Below are 17,551 nucleotides of genomic sequence, written 5' to 3'. Positions count from 1 at the left end.
TCAGCGATTGCTCAAGTTCACCTTTGCTTCCTCAAGGGATTGACACATCCAGAAGCACTGAGCAGGACCAGAGTGCTTTCCTATTTGCTGAACACGAGAACATTGTCTCCCACACCAAAACAAGCTGTAACACACTGTAATACAGAACCATGCATATAGTTACTTGTCTCCATGTAGACCATAAACTCAACAGAGCAAAATCACTATTCTCGTATGAATATGAATGAGGCCCCAGGATACAGTCAACTGAAGAGCAGAACAAGATGGTCTTAATGTTAGATCTTTAAATTACTCTTCCCTCTCAAATCCAGCCAGTACACACAGATGCTCCAATATGGTGCCTTAGAAGAGAATACTTTGGGAGACTCCATGCTTTCTTCTTCTTGGCAGACAACAAAATTTAAGACTCAGTTTTGAAACAATGCATAGATACCATCATTTATTAGGTATAATAAGCATAATGAAAAGAGTTACGATTTTCTTTTCCTGGACAGGTAACATTACATAAAGAATTGAAAACCATTTTATACAAACTGTTATCCCAATTGTGTTTATTTTATTTTCATTTTCTTACGACTAGGAAATATCTTCTTAATGTATTTGCAAGCTTTTTTCTAGCCTTTCCCTGTCACATAGACACTCCATGTCAGCCTGATACATTTCTCATATTTATTGATCTAAGTTAGGAGTCACCCCATGAAATTAAATGGAGTTAATTGCATTAAAAAAAGAGGATGAATAAAATATATATTTTTAAAAAGATAAAAGAAGATTAAGGCCTGTGTCTTTATTAATTTTAGCTACCTAGAGGCTTTACTAAAAAAAAAATTCTATCTCATTCTTTGCAGTAAAGAACATTTGGCAGGACACTTTCCACAAAGTACAGTTACAAAATTGCACATGTATTACAAGATAATAATTCTATCTAGTTAAAGATTTCAGTAGGAGTTCTCTTTACAGAAAGCAAGATATTGAGTATTATAAAGCTAGGGTTAGCAATGCAGAAGCCATCAGTTTATTGAGTAAACCTAATTGCTTTCAATATACCAAGGCTTGCAGCACTGTAGAATATAAGATACAGAAGGGTATCTTATATGTGAGAGTCTTAGTATTAGTTGGTATTTACACACATTACAGTATACAATCTCTACTTTTAGAATACTTATAAACATCAAATTAATGAAAAAGGGCTTTTTGGCAAAAGTTCGATACCTAGAATCACACTGCTCCAGGCCCACACTTGATGTGTGCCCAGACTGCCGAGTGGCTTATACCTCTGCATAACTCCTTCCTGGCTCTTTTATCCTGGATAAAACATCTGAAACAGAGCTTCCTAAAGCCATAGATTTTGATACAGCTGATCAAAGGGTCAGAGGCCCATGAAAAAAAGTTGAACCAGGAGCCTCTTTAAACCAGATCTGTAGGTTGTAGAAATGTCTGGAAATCCCCTTTGCCTTTGCCTGCTCTGTGCTGGCACCAACAACAGAATGCCAGAATTTTTGAAGGTGCTTGGATTACTGATGGTCTTAGCTTACTGATGCTAACATTCAGAAATAAATACTTACATTCCAAATGGATGGGTGAAAATCAGGATGCTAGCTTTGGTAGTGGGTGTCTCTCCTGTAGCCCTACAGTTTAAGTGAATGAATGCAAAACTGGGAGTAAAGTCATGAAGTGCTGGCTGACTAATTTGCTGCTCCTGACAGTCAGTAGATTAAGGCATTTGGTTTCTTGAAAAATGCACAAAATCTTCAGGTTAGAGAAAATTGAAACATACAAAATGGGATTTCTGTGAGCTAATTTTCTTCAGAAAGACGGTATGTGTTGTTTTGTTTACTAATAGTTTCTTTCCTGAATTTAATTGGAAATGTAAAAGCATATAAGATTTAACGGAATCCATATGCACCAACATTCATGGGAATGAATGAGGAAACACAAGGATTTTTTAATTTTTAGAACTAATCTTCTAAGCAATCCACATCAGATACGAAGGTTCAGAAAATAGTAAATAACTTTATTGTAAAATGCCAGTACTGTTTTTCTATATGTATTTTAAAAGTTTCCAACTCTTTCTACTCCATCTGATGATACTATTCTGGAAAATGTAGATGGTCTGTCAGATATCTCTTGAATACAAATATATTTCTCTTGGTGTTTATGGGGAAGAGTAAAAATATGTGGGCTTCACATTACCCAAGATTTGATCTTCGTAGTTAGGAAGGCAGCAGAAGAAAAATCCCAAGCATATTTCCATAATGGCAGTGGTCCAGGCAAAGCCATAGGCCCAGCTGAACATATTGATTCCCGTCATTTCAATTTCACTGGAGAACTTCACTGGATAAATGACCAGGCCCATGACGGAGAACACAGCTGAAGAAACAGGAGGGAAAAAGTGGATTAACCTTACACCCATCACACTGCTCACCTCCATAACAGTTGCAGTTAAATCCTCCCACGTTTTGGAGGATTTAGAAACTGATCCACTGCCATGACTGATTTTATGTTATTTTTCATTGAGAGTTCAAATGCATGCTGACAGAGAACTGAGCATAGAAGCAGATAAGGAAAATACCAGTTCTAGTATATCTGCATGAGCTAAACTTTGCTTCACATATTGTCTTACCAGCAACAAAAAGCAAGCCTCCAATCCCTCTTATGAAGTTGAACCGAAGTGTATCAATGGCAAACGCTATGATGGCCAGAGCAAAACAGATGACAAGGAGAATGAAGCCAACAAGGTATGTGGCAGCTGCAGCTCTTCCCCAAGCTGAAATCAGAAGGAAAGCATATTAGAATGAATAAAAAGATGTGTTTTTCTCTAACTTATAATGAAAGGCTAATTTTAAACAAACACAAAAAAGAAGTCCCAAGAGGAAAAGCACGAAAACTTTCTTTCCTCTTGTAGATGAATATTTTAGACCCTACAGAAATCATTCATAAAGCACAAAGTCTGTAAGCACACCGTCTTTGACCTCTCTTACAGAAAGAAATGGGGCTTGTATATATGCTTCCTATAAAGGTTTAACAATTAAGAATTGAGCAAAAAATGACTGTAGAGATTAAATAGAGGACACTCCAAGAATAAATGTCATTACCTCAGCAGAGGCTGTAAAACCAGCAGCATTCTGCATAAACCAGGAGAGTTAGACCATCCCTGAAATTAATTACGTTCTTCCTTTAAAAAATAAATACAAGCACTATCACTCTGGCATGAAAATTTAAAAGTATGGCAATACACCATAAATATCAAGATTCAGAAATTTCTGCCTTTTTATCCTTTATTTAACTCTGAGAAGCTAAGGATTTTGAGTCTGTTTTGTAGAAAACTTCAACCTCTCCTTTTGTTCCAAAATTAGAACTGTTCTATTTTCAAAAATCTGTTCAGGATAGAAATAACTTTGTTTTCAACTTATATATATTTATGTTACAACATGTCAGAGCTAAGCACATGGCTCTGGAATAACAACTGAAAAAAATATTATTTTTTCACTATTTTAAATCTTGAGGGGTGATGACTGCTCAAAAAGATCCAAGTATCTTTTCATTGCACCAAGCCCACTTTGACACTTTTAAAATTGGGTATGTATATAGAATAAGCAGTTAAATTCTGCTGGGCATTTACGGACTTCATCCCCTCACCTACACTATGTGTTTGCAAGGTATTTGCTTCTAATCAAATGCATATAACATTAATGCTGTAAAATTACCACAACCGAAACAAGCCTGGTGATTGTTATAACTCAAATGTGGTGCTCATTGTTCACTAAAGATTAGTTATGGAACCAAGTTACTTGACATTTCTAGTATTCAAAAACCTACTAAGCTGACTGCTTCAATCAGAAGACTGTACTGAGTGTGCCAAACACTACCAGTTCACATTCTCAATACATACTCCATCAGTGCTGTTCATATTTCTGACATCAGAAGTACTGATCAGCAGCTTGACAGGCACCATTAGGCTGACAACGAAACAATAGTTTTGACTAATTCAACTTTCTAATGCACCGGTACTCTTTGAATCATGAATATACCATGTTGGAAGAGACCCACAAGGACCATTGAGTCCAACCCACAATCACTCAGCATTTCTTGAAAAAAGTAATACCTAATTTGTTTTATCTTTTGCATGGGAATTCAGGGTCTTCATTCCCTAGCATACCTAGCAAAAGCTTTCTTTGCACTATGGAAGAATGAGCTACCTTGAATTTCTGCCATCTAATGATTTCAAGAATAATCAGGTAGAAGCGGACAAAAATACATGTTAACACTAACTTGCTGAAGAGCAATGAAGAATCTTGTTTTGAGCATGCGTATTTGTTCTTTTCCCCTGCTTTCTCTTTGACTGCTTGATGGCTGGAAGATTTGCAGTTAGTGCAGCTGTTGGCCATTCCGACTGATCTTTGGTCCAGGGGAGCTTGGAAAAGCTTTAAAACCAACAGCTTTAAAACCAAAAACTGTTGAAGAGATAGGAACAGAAAGCTTGGTGTCTTCTATGTGAAACATGGCTGCTTGTTTATGCTGCAATAGAAGCTCTTACTAAATCAGTAATATTTCAGGTTAAATCATTTGCTAATTACATAATGAATAGCCTTCCCTTTGCTTGTAATCCAACTTGTACTACACAAGGAGCAAAGGAAATGTCACTGATGACTCTGGACCGAAGCAGAAGCCAGTACTTTACAGTGTATTATCCTCAGTAATAGCAACTGCATTGGTCATAAAATAGTGATCATGGTGCAACTTCTCCCACACAAAAGATTGTCTCCAGGTCCAGCAGAGCTTCTCTTGCAGTCTTGTACCAAGAATTTTCCTCAGGTAGGCCTAAGGAGGTCATAGAATCACAGAGTACAGGTTTGTTGGGAGTTGAAAGGGACCCACAGGGACCACCATGTCCAACCCCTGGCTCCACACACCACTACCCAAAATCCAAACCCTATGTCTGAGAGCACTGTTCAAATGCTTCTTGAACTTTGGCAGCTTGGGGCCATGACCCCTGCCCTGGGCAGCCTGTTCCATGCCCACCGCCCTTTGGTGAAGAACCTTTTCCTAACACCCAACCTAGCCCTCCCCTAACACAGGTCCAGCAAGACAGGGGACCTTGGCTGCTCTTCACATCATATCCTCCAGACCCTTCGCTCTCTTCATAGCCCTCCTTTGGATGCTCTCTAATGTTTTTACATCTTTCATGTATGGTGGCACCAAAGCCTGAATCCAGTGTTGGAGGTGAGGTCAGATAGCATAAACCTGAGTGGGACAACAGCTTACCTCACCTGACTGGCAGCCCTTTTGGTTAAAGATTTTCCATCTTTACTTTTGTTTCCATTGACCCATCAAAACCAATTTATCTTTCTGTTGACTTTTCAACTTTCTTTTCTACACTATGACTTCCGTTCCCTTCTAGCCACTGCACTACATTTTCTGTTTTATGTTATGTCTCTTTTCTTCCTTATGCCAAAGGGTTTCCATCTGCTTTAGAAGACCTGTCAACTGTATTATTCTTCTCGTACACAGGCAGCTGCCTGAGAAAAAATGAAGAGATAGCAAAGCTGTGCCTGTATCTTAGTACCTAGCTTGGTGTTTTAGGTTAAACTCTTTACTTGGGGAATTTAGAGAAGGCACAGAGGTATAGCACACAGCATGGAAAAGGAGGGTCTAGCTTGGAAGAGGAGCACCTCAGCTGACCTATCAAAGCCTTGCTTCTTGAGCTGCTGACACTTACCATCCAGCAGCTGGCAGCATTCACCAGGCTAAGGACTCAGAGGGGACCTGATGGTGGCAGCAAAATGTGGTGGTACCATGCCCATGCTGTCATCTCACTCCTCTTTAGCCTTGCCCAGGTGTTTTTCCTGAAGTAGTATTACAAGTGCTGTGACTGTATGAAAGCACACTGGGTGTATGCACAGCCTGCAGGGCACTGGATGTATTGTGTTTGCCACAGGATGCCTACATCTTTAAGACTCATTGCTTAATCATGTAACAGTCAATTTCATGACATTTTTTAAAAGAAAAAAAATGTAACTCAGAGTTGGAAGAAAACCAATATACAGCTCCTGTAAGGCAATAGGCTTCCATAGGAGATCCACAGTTATGGGTTGTTGTTGTTTTTTTATTGTTGTTGTTTTGTTTTTTGAGGAACCTGACTTCATATGGTCTTTTTAAGCAGTACTTTTTAGTAGTCTGACACCACAGTGTGCAAACACCTTACCTTCCTGAGGTAAAAGGTAGCAAAACTTTATGTGGGTACAGCTGCAACTGTTTTTGTTTTTGAGGTATTTATTTTTCCTTGTGTCAGATAGAACTACAGTACCTTAGTGTCTTTGCCAATATAGCTAGTAATTATAGTTCCTCAAAAATGCCCGAATTAGAAGAATTTCACTGATCAGAAAACACTGAAACAGATGGAGAATGTGCAATTCCAGCCATTACAACCACAAAATGTCTTCTGCATCTCCAGAGTAGTCTCAAAGCCTTAGCACAAGAATAGAATCCTTGTGACGCTGAGCAGCAACACCCTCCCCAAGCACTTTCTCCACGTGCTGCAAAATACTTCGTTCGGAATAGGCATTTTTAATAGGAATCACTTTTGAATGCATCTAGCAAATGATTTAATTGCAACCAAGCAGCTAAGCTGGTCCCAAATATTGACTTATTTTTCTTTATATTTTTCTTTAACATAAAGCAAAATTTAAAGCATAAATAATTTTTTATAACTGCAAATCTTTTTTCATGAAAATAAGAAATCCAGATCATAGAATTATCATGGATGCAATGTCAACTCAACGAACACTTGACTCTAGAGGGAGAGCACTTGAAAGCTTAAAGTCCCCGTCATAAAATCAGAAGGAGAGAGAAGGAACAGCAGGTTAAATGACATCAAGCTAGATCAGTGAACATATTCGGGAACTTGTGGGAACTGTTTTCTCATGTCCTCCAACTGGAAGTGACGATTTGGCAGTTTAATAGTTAAAACGTGCTAGTTAGAAAAGAAATGTGTATTTATGCAAGTGTCCTGGAAAACCTTCAGGATACTGCAACACTTGCGTTTTCATCCTACTTCACCCTTTTTGCCTCCTCTGTCAGCTGAAAAAATGCAAATGAACACTGTGAGAGAGTTTGTGGGAGGTAATACACTATCCTCTCTTCAGCTCCTTTTAGTCGGCAATTTTCTGAGCAATTCTGTCTTACAGTAAAGGCCTTACAACAAGACCATGCAATCTAACACAGGCAAAACAGCCACCCATTTTCATGCCCATCTAAAGCAGAGGAAAAAGTGTTTCTGTGTACAGTGTCTTGTGCATGAGTCAGTAATGACTTCTGAGAGTCCAAACAACCCACCATGAATGCAACCATATGTGACTACTGGAAAATGAAAATAAGTGCCCTCCATCTAATACCCACTGCTGTGTGAGGAGAATCTCAGCTAATTTGGAGAACAGAAAGAGTCCACACATGCCCAAACAGATCTTGCTGTAGCTTATGAGCAAGATAATTAGCTGAGATTATTTAATAATTACTTTATTACAGTGCTATCAAAGCTAAGTTAGTTCAGAAGTAGCATGACTTCCTCTTGTATCCTTCCATCTAAACATATTTTGAATATCCTCTTGTTGATTGCAACCATATGGAAGCTGATGGACTATGAGAAATCCAGGACTAAGAGTGTCTCCAATTTCCTGTCTTCCTGATTTCACACTCTCATGCATTTTCCCAAAGTGCAAACACTACTCATGGTTTACACATAAAGTAGCAAACTTCCTTGCTCAGCAGTAAGCCAAGTCAAAACTTAGGACCACTAACTCTGCTCTTCTTAGCTTGCCATGTGTTTTGTGCTCCCAGCAGTGCCTTGAAAATAACATGTGCCTTGAAAACAAGCCCACTCATGATAACAACAAATTTCTCTGATTTCACTGTATATGCCTCATGAATGTGAGAAAACATTTACGATGTTGTTCTCATGTCTTTCTTGATTTGGTAACCCCCAGGTGACACAAACTACTGAGTGTCTCCGAGTTCATATTTTCTAAAAGGAACCTAGAAAGTTCAGGAGTACTTCTAGTCAAATCAGTAGGAATATGTTTATTCAAATTTTCCTCCTAGCTTGAATCTAAATACACAAATAGCATTAGAAAGAAAACCAGTTTGTTGTCAGCTTGCAGAGATCAACAAATTACTGACACATTCTTGCCAGCTGATCATGTTATCACATCAGCCTCTGCAGTGAATTGTGCAGAAATTTAAAAGATGACAGTTTCAATACAAAGGAGAGAAAAAAGCAAGATTGCCTTGAAAACAACAACATTTACTTTGTTATCCCTCACAGAATCAGGGAAGAGGAACACAAATCCTACTGTTCTAGCTCCAGTCTTACATAGCAATTCTACAAGAACTAAAATCTGCCATGCCGGTGACTCATCTCTGTGTTGTACGTAATGAGAATGTTTCTAGACTGAGTTTGTAGAGCTCAACCTGTTTTATGACTGTCTGATTAAAGGGAAAGAGCATTATTTTGAAAACAAAGCTGAACTCACTCGGATTTCTCAACCTGACATTTTTCATCAGGGTGTAGCGAACTCTGGACTCGTTGATTTGTTTCTATTGAAATGATAAATTAAATTGAAAGCGTTCTCCTAATTTATACCTCCTTAACTTCCATCTGACCCATCAAAGTCATTAATCCTAAACTCAGTTTATCAACTGAAGGGTTAAGAACTGTTGTTGTATATATAAACCACTGCCATATAGGACTCCAAGTTATGTGGCATGGTCAGAATTTCCTTTTAAAACTACACGGCACAAAATCTTGTCTTTTGACAGTTATAATCAGGCAAGCTGTAATAATCAAACTATAAGAAAAGTTGATGCTCTCTTTGAAAATGTTCTGCAAGCATCTGCTGATAACATGAGCTGATTATGAAATACTAGACTGTGTGTTTGTGTGTACGGCTAAAACTGAATCAAAAAGTTTTAAAAGTAGCTTCTTATAAATAAACAATATATGCAGACTGAAAGCTACTGACTGAATATAACTTAAAATAAAAACTATAAAAATGAAGAAAGTAACATATTAGCCAAGGATAATTTACAAATAGAATAAATGGGAAAAAAAAATATCAAAGTATGATTGGATGTGTATTATTCTCTGAGCTTCTATCCTCTGGTGCTCTTCATTGCATCTGAACTGTTCTTAAAACAACTGATTTTTGTTGATCTTTCTCTCGGCAGGCCAGTACTGGTTGTTCTTCTTTGTTCTTTTGTGTGTGTGTTAAGTTTGAAGTAGAATACAAAATATGCAGTTTAGGTTCTTTTTGATACCCTTTTTAGTGACTCTGCTCTTTCCCTCAGCATTACTTCAGAATTTATTGGCAGTCAATACAGATTTCTCATTTAATAACAGAGTATTATCTTATGATATGCAAGCCATTTTTATGTGAGCAGGAACCATGTAAACCTTTGAGTTTGCCATTACTTAAGAGTCAACCATTGTGGCAGAGAATGACCTACTTAGATTCATTCTACATAATTCCATTGCTAAAGTTTCTCAATGGTTAGTAGCAGGTCCCATCATACAAATGGGAAAGAATATGGTCTTCCAATTATCATATAATAACATCTTTAAATGAAAACAGTAAGGTAAAGAACCTTCATGCACAGACCACACACCAGTAAAACACAATATATATTAGCAGAAGGCAGTATCTTAACCATAGCTTAGGGCTAAAGTAACATTTCAGTTTGGCTTGGTGGACTTTAACACATTTAAAGCAAATAACTATTAACTTCCAACCACTGACTTTGGTAATGAACATATACAGGCAAGACCTGTGTTCAAGGCTTTATGTACTTCTGAAAACCTCTTCTTTTACTGAGGAAAGCAATCCAGTTTAGGAGCTATCCTGACTTGGATTTTGAGGCGGGGAGTAGTTAGGCTTGAGGGAGTGGTTCAAATTCATCTTCTCATAAGATGAGACATGTACAAGCTTGACTTCGATGCTGGCTTCTGCAAATCCTATATTAATGAGTGTTTCTCCTCAGTGCTTACTTAGCGCTAGGGAGGCAGAAGTGGCAGAAGGTGTAGCACTGTCATCAAAGGAATCACCAAGTGAGTAAGTTAGCTATTAAATTAATGTGCACATAGTGTCTCAAAATTAAAGGTTTGACCAAGGGAGAGTCAGGGAATACCCCTAGCTCGCATTATCTTCAGAAGCAGTTGCATACGCTGCAAATATTTTGAGATCTCAGTTTAATTTTATACAGTTTAATACTACGATAGGTTTCCTCTTATTTTTCCTACTTATTTTAAACTAAAATAGGATGACTTAAACTTGAATGTGGGGTGGGTAAGGTCAAATAAATAATACAGGCAAGGTATTGATAAATCAGTACATATGCATAGCAAGATAAATCTGCTCCCTAACTACTCTTGAGCTATAATATGGGTTAAAAGATATAATGTGAGTTAAACAGAATAAATTTCTGTGACAACATAGGCTATGAACTAGAACTTGGAATTGAAACAGCAGGGTGGAACCTTTCCAAAAAGCTCCTTTTAGGTTTGATTGTCCCAAGACTATTTGAGGCTGAAAAACATTGAATTTATATCTCATTTCTATATGCACCAAGTATTGTTCTTCTTATGCTTAACCCCCATTTTTCATTGGACATGGTCAGAGACATCTGACAAAGACATAGACGTCCTCACCCCACAAACCAATTTGAATTCTGGGAATTTTTGACTGATGAGAGAGATCTTGTATTAGCGCTTAACAAAGAAGAAATGTGGCATTAAAACATTTTCTGACTGAACAAGTTCGAAATTGCTTAGAACAATACAAGCTGTCAGTGAGAAATGAAAATGTAAAAATAACAGTATTTAGAGAGGTTTGTTTCTTTTCCTGAGTAATTGCTTAAGTAATCTGGCTCTTTAATCCTACAGTAGAATTCATATTCAGCCTTGCAGCTCTTATCACCACTTAGACTACCGAGAGTACTTTAGCTTTGTTATATCAGATTACCTCAATAAGCTAAAGGAAGATATGTGCTGAAGAGAAATAAGAATATAGCCACAATTTTCAGCAGAGATACTTTGTGTGTGACTGAATGGTATGCACTCAATGACTTCAATCCTGACTACTCAAAACACTGAGGATTTTTGCAAAGTCCTCAACACCAGTAGTTCACTCCTCATGGGGAGATAAGAACCCTCCACACAACTGATATTTTCCCACCCAATTTAACTGTAATTGTTAAAGTGCAGGCTGGATGATAAACAGTGGGATGCCATCTGCAATTGCTTCTGTAGAGTTAATTGCTGAAGAGTATAAGTACTATTTAAAATGAGTCTGATTAAATGAATTCGCCACTAAATATATAAAAGAACAAACCCTAAAATTACAAGGGAAAGCATATTTGCAATTGCAGTTAAGGAATGAAAATAGTCATGCTAATTAAATGCTCTGGGGTTGATTCCTTTCTTTATACCTCTATAGTAACAATGGAGTCTCTCCTACAAACTGAGGAAAAATCAAACATTTTCTTTTGTTCTTCCATCAGAGTCACTTAAATATATTGCTGTTTAACACATTTAATTCATGTTGTATTTTCTAGCATTCTAAGTTTTGAATAACTATTGAATATTATGGGTTATTAAGTAACTAATCTTGTCATTGCCTTTTTCACTTGTTAGTCCAAAGTAATTAGTAGGAGATTGGTGATTTAGGAAGTGATGTGCTACCCTTCACACTGTCAGTAAAATTACTCACTATCAGTGTATGCAAATATAAGTGTTTCACACTCACGTGAAGTAGGAACATTTTCATTTTCCCCTGTACCAAAAGAGTGAAGACTTTACCCTGTAAATCAGATAATGCATAGAGAATATAGCTGGCTGCAGCTCTCTCATGGACTTTTTTGGACTGATCAGAAACCTCCCCAGCCTTTGTTTCCCATATTTAAGGGCACGTTGACAAATCTATCTGAATATCGCTGTCATCTAGAAGAGTTGAAGCGCAGAACTTTGGCTTCAGGGAAAGTTTGCAACAATGGCCCTTCGACTTGGAACAGGCCCTGCTTCAAAGCAAAGTTATATGCTTGCTTCACTCCTCTTCTACGTGCATACACCCCTGCCAAGCAACAATCGAGACAGGCAGCTTCTCCTCTCAGATCCTGCTAGGTGGGCTATGTCTCACTCCAGCTCTCTGGAAATGTCTCTGTACCATTCTCCTCAGGGTACCTGCTTGAGCCTGAGCCAAGCAAGGGCTTCCCTGTGCCTGGCTGTCAGCCCTGCTAGGCATGTGGGAGAAGGCAAAATAATTTCATGTAGGCAGTGCGGCAGCAGGGAAACTTCTGTCTGGTCTGTCCTGTGCCCTAGGTGTGATGAGTCACTGGCTGAAGAAGGTAATTTCCCAGAAGGAGATGTGGGACCAGGCCATGTACCTCATCGCTGTATCATTAGCTAGGGGGAGGTGGCAAGTAATTTCCACTCATGCATGCTGCCTCTGGAATACTAAATGGAGCTTCAGTGTGACAGAAGTTTCTCTGGATCCAACAGCTTGATACAGGCAAAACAGAGAAGAAAATCTACTTACCGGTATGGTCCTTGTGGATTACAGTAGAATATTTATTTCTTTGAGTGAAAATGCTGCCTTTTGCAGCATTCCCTTTCTTCACTTACACTGTAGACATAATCATCTCTTGTCATATTTGAACGAATGTTTTTCTATTATTATACTATACTAGCCATCCTATCTTGTAATATTGCACTAACATTCATAGTCCAAAATAATACTGGAGTGAGATAGAACACTGTTAATCGCTATCTAGGAAAACAAGCCAAAGAAATGTCTCCTCTCCAGATGGGAAAATCATTCAACCTTCTCCTACTCTCTACAGGCAATAAACTCCAAACATTGTAGGAAAAGGTTGGGTTTGGATACTATAATGTGAAAATGATTGATGATCTGGATTTCATTTGTCATGCAAAAATGCCTTTTTCTAACGTTTTTCCAAGACTTCTATTTGCACTATCCAAATGAGTCAACTACTTCAGAGGTCTGAGCTTGCAGTTATTTTGAGGGCAGCATCTGCACGCATACAAGGGCTGCAAGGACAAGTAAAATGTGAGATGGGACAAGTACCCCTAAGTTTTTCATCTTATTGTGCATCATACTGAGACTAATAAGATCAGTTATTCCTCCCAACCAAGAATGCACATGTTTAAACATCTTCAGAGCCTGCAGTGGAATAAATTACACACTGAAAAACGGTCTCAGGTCTGAGACACGCCTTGTACAAGAGAGGTACTGTAGCCAAAAAATCAAGAAAAACAAAGGAGTGCCATGGCAGCTTCATGAAGGGATTTAACTTCTGCACTTTCTTTGCAAGCTCAGCCACGTCCCAAATACTTACATTCCATAGTGTGCCTGTTACCAATCCACAAAGTCTAAGTCTTTGTAACAGTCTAGTGCACAGAAGCTTAATGCACCAATGAAGCAGTTACTCTGGCTTTCCAAAAAAGCACTATTGTGTAGGCCTCTTGTCCTCCCTGTGATGTTCTGAATTCTGTCAGCTTAAACAACTCAGGAGATTCCAAATGTTCCTGATGGTGCCACTGAAGTGACAATGAAACATTCAGCTTTTTTTTTTTTGTCTAAGCTAAACAGCAGAGATGCAGGGGAATTATAGACATTGTAGGTGGAAAATTTGATCTGAATTTGCACACTGTATTAACAACTTGCAAGACCTTTATGATTAGATCTAATTTTAATGAGATGAAGATGTCTGTGGTGGATTAAGATATCTTACTATCCAAGCCATGTTGGGCATATTCACTGACACTCACTGTTGTAGACATACATATCACGTATGTCAGTGAAACTAGCCCCACAGTAAGACTGAATTTCAGAACCTACCCAGCTTTGGAAGCTGAAAATAAAGCCCAGAGGAAAGCAAACAGGAACTGTGAGATAGAGGGGGGGGATGAAAGTATTAATCTCTAGAAAATGTAACATACTCCTGTCCTTGCTATTTACATCATGTCTTTTGTCTCCATGCTCAGGACGACGTGTAATTACATTTTGTTTATCAAGCATGGTGTTTAGCTTGGCACAAAAGAAAGATAAATATCCACAGAACATGACACTGAATGCTTATTTTCTGTGAATTTGTGGATAAATGGAACCCCAGAATTATTAGAAACCTATGTTCTAGCAGCAGGGCATACAAAATCAGTCTTAATGCAAAACAAGTGAGATGTATGCTTACAAGGTGTATGCTTCCAAGTGAGATGCTGTCACATGGTCTGGCCTTTTGAGTGGAATCCAAGATGAGCACCAGGTACTTGCATGCTACATGAGCAATGACAGGGCTCTCAGAAGAGATATCCCAACCCCACATCTACTGAGCAAGGACAGAATGATAGGAAGTACAGTGGGCAGAACTGGATCTGAACACTCCCCACCTCTGTAGATAAGATGCCTGAAGGAAATCTGCCTAGAAAGCAACTCCATCTGCTCAGGGCCCAGAGTTGAGACCAGTCCTTAGAGACATAAAACTGGCTACATTTGCTTTTCGATTAAAAAAAAAAGAAAAAAGAGAAAAGAAACTGCAATCCCTCCTTACTCTTCTGTGTTTCGTAAAGGTATCCTGAAGTAGTAAAGAAAATGGTGTTTCCAGATGCTACCACATCTGCTAGCACACCTGTGTGAGAAGGGAAGGACATCGATCCACTCCAGCCTGAGGGCTCAGCCCAGGTCTTCTTGTACTAGGTGCTGGTCCCCAGAAAATGGGTAGGAAAATCACATAACCAGAAGGACAAAACATAAGGAGGACAACAGCTCTACAGTACAGTGCTGCAGGCACCATGCTTGGATTAAGGAAGAGTAGAGACCTGCATCTGCAGGGCTGGAAAAGACCAGGATAGTGACTTTTCACCATGACAAGTTTACAGTTCTCCCACCACTCTGGGGTAACCACACCTGCAATGGCCTAGATTTACATTGGAAGGTCATCATCTTGAAAAGGGAAATTCACTGTCACTTGGCCTACATAATTATTTTTATTTTTATTTTTTACATCAAGTCTTACCTATTGTCCCATTGGCGAAATAACTATCTCAGCCATGTTCTTCTTCTCCACTTGGGATTTTTTTTCCAGGAAGATTTAGAGCATCCGCCTGGGCTTTCTGGGTCGTTAGTAGCCTTAATGAGGTAAAGTGGTAGATGCATGCCCATTGAGAGTGGGTGCCCATTGAGAGCATTTCTAATGATTTCAAAGGTGTCGGATGACTCCTCAGAGCATGTGCTGGAGCATATTCTGGAGAAATGCATGTCCTAAGTCCAGCATGTTAGAAAAATGGGACTTACTGAGGTTGTAATTTGTGGTAACTCCATAAATGGTGGGATAGTCCAAACTGAGAAGGATGACCTACCTGGCTTGTCTATAGATGCTTCCCAGTGGGAAACTGTGCATACAGCTGCAGAATCTAAGCATGTAAGAATGAGGTAGAATAAGGAAGGAAGTGAAATGCCAAACAACCATGTAGGACCTGGAAACATCTGTACTATCAAGAGAAGCATGGTGAAACTTCTGAAAATTTTCTGCTTAGGTAAAACTGGCATTCAGTGCCAGCTGGACATCAGGACGAGGACTCACCTTTTGGTGATACTAACCAAGAAAAGTCAGGCCTTTCTCTCTCCCTCCCTCCCCCCCACAATTCACAGTATGAGCACACATTTGGGGCAGGGCATCACCATCTCCTTCTCTGCAACCAACAAACTGCCTTGATCCATGCCCAGCCAAACAGCTGACACAGAAGGTCTGAGAATAAGCCTGCTACAGTTAACTCTTTACAGCTCAGTTTTGGGCACAGGAGGTAAAATTTGAAATAGACGATAAATTTTTAAAACAATTGTAAAAAGCTGTAATAAATAGCCTCTGAGACTGTTTCTACAAGTGGTTTTACATTAATTTTCAGCCAAAGCAGCTGAGATTCTAAGCTTTAGAGAAAATGTTCTTCCTTAATGTTTGAATTAGTATCAGCATAAATCATAAGCTCAAACGTTTCTCCTGGCTCAGGCTAACTGTCAATAACTTATTTTAGACTGTGACACATACCAGATATACAGAAAACAACTAAGAAACAGAGCATAATTAGAATGATCCTTCTCTTGGCTTAGTCTCCCAAACACAGCGGTTTAAAACTTTTCAGTTTGTGTCAACCTGTTTAATAGCGCACTTAGCCAAAGTTCAATGCAAGCATAAATCTTTTCTTCTCTCAGAGCTTTCTTTCATAATCATGGAAAGGCTTATTCACACGACCCACCTACTAGAGCAGCATTCTACAGGCTGACACTCCCTGGGGATATCTTTGTACCATACATTTTTACCTCCCAACTTCTTCCTGACACACAAGATTGTCTTACCCCACAACCTGCTGCTTGGACATTTGTTCAGCAGTAGTTAAGTTCTGGAAAGTTGTGATTAGTGAGAAAAGGTTATTGGCTTCTTCTAAAAGAGGAAGAAAGTCTTAAATGCCATAGCAGTTCCTGCACTCATACACTACCATGTGTGTTTATTGTACTACGCAAACCATGGTCTAAAGCACCCAGGTTTCTTTCTGCACAGAGGTGAGAACACATTGTTTTTGTTCTGTTTCTCAAAAGCATTGGTGTATTTCAGCACTGGTTCCCATCTCCCACAGCTTCTTAAACAAGGTCAGATATTAGATATTAGGAGAAATGTTTGGGAGAGCTTAGGGGAGATGTGCTTGGAAAGGTGACCCACTGCTTCAGAAACCTCCCCGCCGCCCTTGCCAATGCTTACCATAACCCATGAGAGACTCGCAGTTCCATTCCCCACCCTGTGAAGGCCTGCTGCAACTCTCCCATAGCGACGCTTGGTGCACATAGGGCAAGGTCTGTGATTCCAGCCAGCCCCTGCCCGCCAGTGCAATGATGCCAAAGATAACGCCAATGCCCAGGAGCAGGGGTAGGATCCATCTGCAACGAGTGTAGTCAAGGCCGTACTTCACCATCTTGCTGGCAGAGCACGGAGAGCTGACTCTGTTATTGACCCAGACGCACCAAGTAAAGGGTGCTTCTGCAAAACGCCTTGAGTAGGAGCACCCGTACCTGCCAGCCGCCGTGAAGCTGTCTGAAAAAAAGCTTTTTAATCAGGACAGACACGAGAGGGAGGGAGGTAGGCAGCTCCACCTAAATTCAAATGAGTAAGAGCCACTGCAGAGCAATAACCAGTTGGGCCGGGGGAGGCTGCAAGGCTGGGTTTGTCTGTGGGATCTGCACTGCTCTGCTGACTCGGTAACAAAGCGGGTGCTGCTCACCCTCGGCGTTTAACACTTTCCTTCCTGTCTCTCCCCAGCAGAAGGAGTATCTCATAGCTGAGCTCCTGAATCAGGGCAGGTGAATGCAGGAATCCAGGCAACTGTTTGCATTGGAGGGTGGTGGCTTCTTCTGAAACTTGCCATATACACGTTGAAAGCTGCCTTTCTTGGACTCTATTTAAAAATGAATGATACCTATCTTTGACAATCAATTAA

The 17,551-nt window shown here is 39.4% G+C and overlaps 1 protein-coding gene across 1 annotated transcript; it reads right to left on the bottom strand.

Moving 5' to 3' along the window:
- Nucleotides 1-419: 419 nt before the first annotated feature.
- On the bottom strand, nucleotides 420-17,264 carry LOC100550023 (p53 apoptosis effector related to PMP-22-like). The gene is made up of 3 exons (XM_003204168.4): nucleotides 16,819-17,264; nucleotides 2,624-2,767; nucleotides 420-2,370 (listed from the first exon to the last, which is right to left on the bottom strand). The coding sequence occupies exons 1-3, from the start codon at nucleotides 17,027-17,029 to the stop codon at nucleotides 2,156-2,158; spliced, it is 570 nt and encodes a 189-aa protein (XP_003204216.1). The 5' UTR covers nucleotides 17,030-17,264; the 3' UTR covers nucleotides 420-2,155.
- Between the last annotated feature and the right edge of the window lie 287 nt (nucleotides 17,265-17,551).

This window comes from Meleagris gallopavo, chromosome 2 (assembly GCF_000146605.3).
Source record: "Meleagris gallopavo isolate NT-WF06-2002-E0010 breed Aviagen turkey brand Nicholas breeding stock chromosome 2, Turkey_5.1, whole genome shotgun sequence".
Classification (NCBI taxonomy): Eukaryota; Metazoa; Chordata; class Aves; order Galliformes; family Phasianidae; genus Meleagris; species Meleagris gallopavo.
The sequence above is the reverse complement of the archived record's forward strand: the minus strand, read 5'-3'. Positions and strand labels throughout refer to the sequence as shown.

Bases quoted from the DNA above. Each gene is read 5' to 3' on its own strand.
- LOC100550023 (XM_003204168.4), bottom strand. From the start codon at position 17,029: ATGGTGAAGTACGGCCTTGACTACACTCGTTGCAGATGGATCCTACCC. The intron at 2,768-16,818 runs GTAAGCATTGGC...TTCTGATTTCAG, and splicing joins CGAGTCTCTCATGGGTTATG to CTTGGGGAAGAGCTGCAGCT. The intron at 2,371-2,623 runs GTAAGACAATAT...CTGTTTCTTCAG, and splicing joins AGGCTTGCTTTTTGTTGCTG to CTGTGTTCTCCGTCATGGGC.